A 6,000-nucleotide genomic window follows, 5' to 3' on the forward strand; every position below is an offset into this window, starting at 1 on the left:
ACCCAACAATTTTGATCACTAGGTAATAGAAAAATATTACCGTTAAGTTCTCTAGTAGTTGGATTGCACATTCTTTGTTACTGTTGCTTAGTGACTCTGTTTCTTTTATAAATTGCCCTTTGTACATTGTTTTATGGCATATATATTTTTTCTTACTGATTTATAAAAACTTTAAACAGCACTGAAATATGGAACATATTAATTTAACTCGCTTCTCAGTTTGTTTTTAGATTTTTAATGGTTTTTAAATTGATGTAGAAGTATTTTGAATTTGAATAGCTAAAACTGCCTTTTCCATTTCTGATTTTCTTTTTAATCTTATTGGAGTATAGTTGCTTTACAATGTTGTGTTAGTTTCTGCTGTACAACAAAGTGAATCAGCTGTATGTATGTATATATCCCCATATCCCCTCCCTCTTGAGCCTCCCTCCCACCCTCTCTATCCCACCCCTCTAGGTGGTCACAAAGCACTGAGCTGATCTCCCTGTGCTATGCAGCAGCTTCCCACTAGCTATTTTACATTTGGTAGTGTATATATGTCAATGCTACTCTTGCACTTGTCCCAGCTTCCCCTTCCCCTGCTGTGTCCTCAAGTCCATTCTCTATGTCTGTGTCTTTATTTCTGCCCCACCACTAGGTTCATCTGCTGTTTTTTTAGATTCCATATATGTGAGTTAGCATACAGTATCCATTTCTGATTTTTTAGTGAGTTTTAAAGTAATCCATTTGGATTTTGTCTTACTTTGTATAAGATATTTTCTCCTAAATTATTAACCAGTTATTGTAGTACCATTATTAAATAATTTCAGTCTTTCCTTGCTGATTTGGAATCCCATCTTTGTCATGTGCTAAGTATTTATATTAACTGAATATTTTCCTGGAATTTCCTTTTGTTCTATTGTTCTATTAAAATCAGCCCATCTGTTCTTTGTGGTTTTTTTGTTTGTTTGTTTGTTTTTGTTTTTTTTGTGGTATGCGGGCCTCTCACTGTTGTGGCCACTCCCGTTGCGGAGCACAGGCTCTGGACGCGCAGGCTCAGCGGCCATGGCTCACGGGCCCAGCTGCTCCGCGGCATGTGGGATCTTCCCGGACCAGGGCATGAACCTGTGTCCCCTGCATCTGCAGGCAGATTCTCAACCACTGCACCACCAGGGAAGCCCGAAATCAGCCTATCTTCTTAGTGTGAAAGTCATTAGACTGCGTTGATTCATATTTTACTGGCCAATATTATGAATATAATCTATTCAATAGTCTCTTCCACTGAGCATTTGCAATCCTCATCTCAGCATGTGTTTCTTGGCATATTACAAAGGACCAAAGTTCTGTGTTATTTCATGATGACTTCCATACATTCACATTTTCATAGATTTACACATGCATACTTTACTTTTTACTCTCGTGTGCTTTCCAAGATTGTAGAGTTTGTTTATCTTGTTCTTATTCAGACTCTTTACATGATGACTGGGATCTAAGGGGGCAAAGGTGAAAGACATAGAAGACTTCTCAAGGCTCTTCTTGGCTCCAGAACTTGTACATGACATCCTATTACAAAGAATTAGAGGCATGAGTCCTTATGATCTGTCACAGTTAAAATATCTTCATAGTAAGAAAGTTTCCTAAAAAAATCTGAATAAAAACATTATTGTGTTATTTTATATTTTCTTTTACTAAAGTGTTAGCATTGTAGTCAAGAGGTATCTAATGTACTTATTGAATCAGGAGTTAAAAGCAAAGAGTGGCAGTACTTGGGTATTATAGTAAAATATCTATCCTTAATTTTTATGCTTTTTGTTTTGCAGGTATGTAGTCTGTTTTAGGGCAGGGCCAGTGATACTATTCTTTCATGCCTTGAATTAAGTGCTCCAAATGTTTAAATTTATGAACTATGATAAATAAGTTGAATTAACTAAATAGTAGTAAACTTCACACCCAATACTGACTCTTACCTACTGATTTCAAACATCTGAGAATGATTTGGTTAAAAGTTTTTGACGTTAAATAAGGTTGGGGTCCTAATATGTAATTAATTTCTTATTAATTGCATTCCTTTGTTATATTTCAATTCATCAGTTTTAGCAGAGATGACTAATTCATCTATTTTCAGAGTAAACCTCAGGAAGAATTTTTTGCCTGAGTTTCTATGCCCTGTTTTGTAGTTTGTGGGCCATAGAATTTAATGCATGGTGATGGAGAATTCGACATCATTATGATGTGATAGTGCATGTCAAAGTGCTATTTAAATTTTAAAGTGCTATTTATGAAATGTATGCAACAGTATTTGGTGTTTTTAACAGAAGAAAAAGTTTGTTAGATATAAAAGTAGCAAATAATTGTTGACTTTAGTTGTTTATATATTGTTCTATGTTGGTCAAGGATAAGGGAACTGAAGTCACCTTAAAGTAAGTTATACTAGTATTACTATATATTTTAATACATAATAATATACATAGTAATGCCATAAGTATATTACTAGTATTGTTTATATATAAAATAATATGATCATGGTTAGAAGCGATTTTGTTATTTTTGACAAATATTTGTTAACACTGTAAATTACTTACACACAATTATATAGAAATCTCATCTTTATTGTATATATGTGGGTTATGATTTAAATTTAAATTGGATTTTACTTCTATTCACTTTTAGAAATATAAAGAAAAGGACAAACACAAACAAAAACACAAGAAGCAACCAGAACCATCACCTGCATTGGTTCCTTCCTTGACTGTTACTACAGAAAAAGTAAGTTTTAAGTGTCATATTTTGTTCTACATGATAACTAGTTATGTGCAGAATTTTGAAAATACTTGGGGAAGTGTCCTGGTTCCTTCTAAGCATTTCCACCTCTCTAACACTAGATCAGGTGCTTTAGGTTTTCCATTCTTAGTCCTTTATTCTATCTTCTGTTTATTCTGTGCTTATTTCTGAAGAATGTTAAGTGAGGATAACAAGTGGGGGGCATCAGTGAGATGTAAACTTTGGGCTGTGCAGTGGGCTTTGTCCACCTGTGATTTTGAATTTTGCCTTTACCACTTACAGACCAAGCTCTTAGGTTAATTAACCTCTTTGTAACTCAGTTTCATCATTCATTAAAGTGGGGGAGATAATTGTTAGAATTGAATGAGGTAATGCATATAAAGCAGTTAGAACAATGTCTGGTTCATAGTAAGTATTACTTAGTAAATGTTAAATATTATTAAGATTATAATCATGTGGTTAACAAGAAAACAAGTGGGGATGGTGTTGGGCATCTGGGACAGAGTAAGAAATGGAGGTGGGAGGGGTGCAGTAGGAAAAGAGACCAGGATGAAAGGCCAGTCACATAGGGCTGTATAAGCCAGTGGAAGGATGTAGTTTTTAGTCTGAGTGAAAAGATAGCTATTAGAGCAGCGGTCCCCAACGTTTTTGGCACCAGGGACTGGTTTTTTTTTTTTAATAATTATGTTATTTATTTATATTTTTATTTTTGGCTGTGTACGGTCTTCATTTCTGTGGGAAGGCTTTCTCTAGTTGCGGCGAGAAGGGGCCACTCTTCATCGCGGTGCGTGGGCCTCTCACTGTTTTGGCCTCTCTTGTTGCAGAGCACAGGCTTCAGACGCGCAGGCTCAGTACTTGCGGCTCACGGGCCTAGTTGTTCTGCGGCACGTGGGATCTTCCCGGACCAGGGCACGAACCTGTGTCCCCTGCATTGGCAGGCAGATTCTCAACCACTGCGCCACCAGGGAAGCCCCAGGGACTGATTTTGTGGAAGATAATTTTTCCACAGATGGAGGGTGGTGGGGGGATGGTTTCAGCATGATTGAAGCTCATTAAGTTTATTGTGCACTTTATTACTATTACATTGTAATATATAGTGAAGTAATTATACAACTCACCATAATGCAGAATCAGTGTGAGCCCTGAGCTAGTTTTCACTTGCCACTAACTGATAGGGTTTTGATGTGAGTGTCCAAGCGATTGATTTATTACGGTTTCTGCGGTCAGACCTCTCTGCTAATGATAATCTGTATTTGCAGCCGCTCCCCAGCACTAGCCATCACCGCCTCAGCTCCACCTCAGATCATCAGGCATTAGATTCTCATAAGGAGCATGCAAGCTAGATCCCTCGCGTGTGCAGTTCACAGTAGGGTTTGCACTCCTATGAGAATCTAATGCCACTGCTGATCACAGGAGGTGGAGCTCAGGCAGTAATGTGAGCAGTGGGGAGCAGCTGTAAATATAGATGAAGCATCACTTGCTGGCCTGCTACTCACCTCCTGCTGTGCAGCCCGGTTCCTAACAGGCTACCGACTGGTACTGGCCTGGGGGTTGGGGACCCCTCCATTAAAGAGTTCTGATCTGAGATGTAACATGGTGTTACTTAGGTTTTGTAAGAACCTGTGGCTGCTTTGTTGTAAGTGGACTATAGAGAGTCAAGAATGAAAGGAGGGAGGCTGTTAGGAGGTTATTGCAATAATCCACAGAGGGATGGTGGTGACACTGGAGGGTGGTGAAAGGTGATCAGGTTATGAATACATTCAAAAGTAGAACCCACGTAACTTTCTTATAGATAAAAGGTGTAAGAGAAAGAGGATCCAAAGATGATTCCAAAGATGTTAGCCCACATAACTAGGAGGAATGGAACTGCTGTTGATAAAGATGTGAAAGACTGTGGGTATGGTAGATTTAGGGGAGGAAGAGGAATTCAGTTTTGGGTATGGTATTTGTTCTTCTTAAAATTTTTTAAAATTGAAGTGTGGCTGATTTACAGTATTGTGTTAATTTTTTTCTGTATAGCAAAGGGACACAGCCATACATATATACATATTCTTTTTCATATTCTTTTCCATTATGGCTTATCACAGGTTACTGAATATAGTTCCTTGTGCTGTACAGTAGGACCTTGTTATTTATCCATCCTATATATAATGGGTTGCATCTACTAATCTCCAAACTCCCAATTCTTTCCTCCTCCACATCCCTCCCCCTTGGCAACCACAAGTCTGTTCTCTATGTCTGTGAGTCTGTTTCTGTTTCATAGATATGTTCATTTGTGTCATATTTTAGATTCCACATATAAGTGATATCATCTGATATTTGACTTTCTCTTTCTGACTTACTTCGCTTAGTATGATAATCTCTAGGTCCATCCATGCTGCTGCAAATGGCATTATTTCATTCTTTTTAATGGCTGGGCAGTATTACTCTGTGTGTGTGTGTGTGTGTGTGTGTGTGTGTGTTTAGGGTTGTCCAAAAAGTTCGTTTGCGTTTTCCTATAAAATCTTATGGAAAAACCAGAACAAACTTTTTGGCCAACCCAGTATATACCACATGTTTTTTTATCCATTTGTCTGTTGATGGACATTTAGGTTGCTTTCACGTCTTGGCTATTGTAAATAGTGCTGCTGTGAACATAAGCGTGCATGTAGCTTTTCGAATTATAGTTTTGTCTGGGTATATGCCCAGGAGTGGGATTGCTGGATCATGTGGCAACTCCAGTTTTTGAGGAACCTCCATACTGTTTTCCATAGTGGTTGCACCAATTTACATTCCCACCAACAGTATAAGAGTGTTCCCTTTTCTCCACACCCTCTCCAGCATTTGTTATTTGTAGACTTTTTAATGGTGGCGCCTCTGACTGGTGTGAAGTGGTACCTCATTGTGGTTTTGATTTGCATTTCTCTAATAATTAGCAATGATGGGCCTCTTGCAAAAGTGGTTCTTGAGGGAACATATCTCAACATAAAAGCTATTTACAACAGACCCACAGCATATGTAATACTCAGCGTTGAAAAGCTGAAAGCATTCCTGCTCAAATCTGGAGCAAGACAAGGATGCCCACTCTTACCACTTCTCTTCAACATAGTATTGGAAGTTTTAGCCACAGCAATCAGACAAGAAAAAGAAATAAAGGTATTCAAACTGGTAGGGAAGAGGTAAAGTTGTCATTATACACAAATGATATGATACTATATGTAGAAAACTCTGAAGACTCCACACAAAAACTGATAAACGAAT

At 37.9% G+C, this 6,000-nt stretch overlaps 1 protein-coding gene across 1 annotated transcript in view; it reads left to right on the plus strand.

Moving 5' to 3' along the window:
* Window positions 1–6,000, plus strand: part of MLLT10 (MLLT10 histone lysine methyltransferase DOT1L cofactor) — a 282,550-nt gene that overhangs the window by 142,651 nt on the left and 133,899 nt on the right. The window contains exon 9 of the mRNA XM_067030386.1: window positions 2,650–2,745. Within this exon, the coding sequence (XP_066886487.1) occupies window positions 2,650–2,745 (96 nt within the window). The remainder of the gene's footprint in view (window positions 1–2,649; window positions 2,746–6,000) is intronic.

Source organism: Kogia breviceps, chromosome 3, assembly GCF_026419965.1.
Source record: "Kogia breviceps isolate mKogBre1 chromosome 3, mKogBre1 haplotype 1, whole genome shotgun sequence".
In the NCBI taxonomy this organism is placed as follows: domain Eukaryota; kingdom Metazoa; phylum Chordata; class Mammalia; order Artiodactyla; family Physeteridae; genus Kogia; species Kogia breviceps.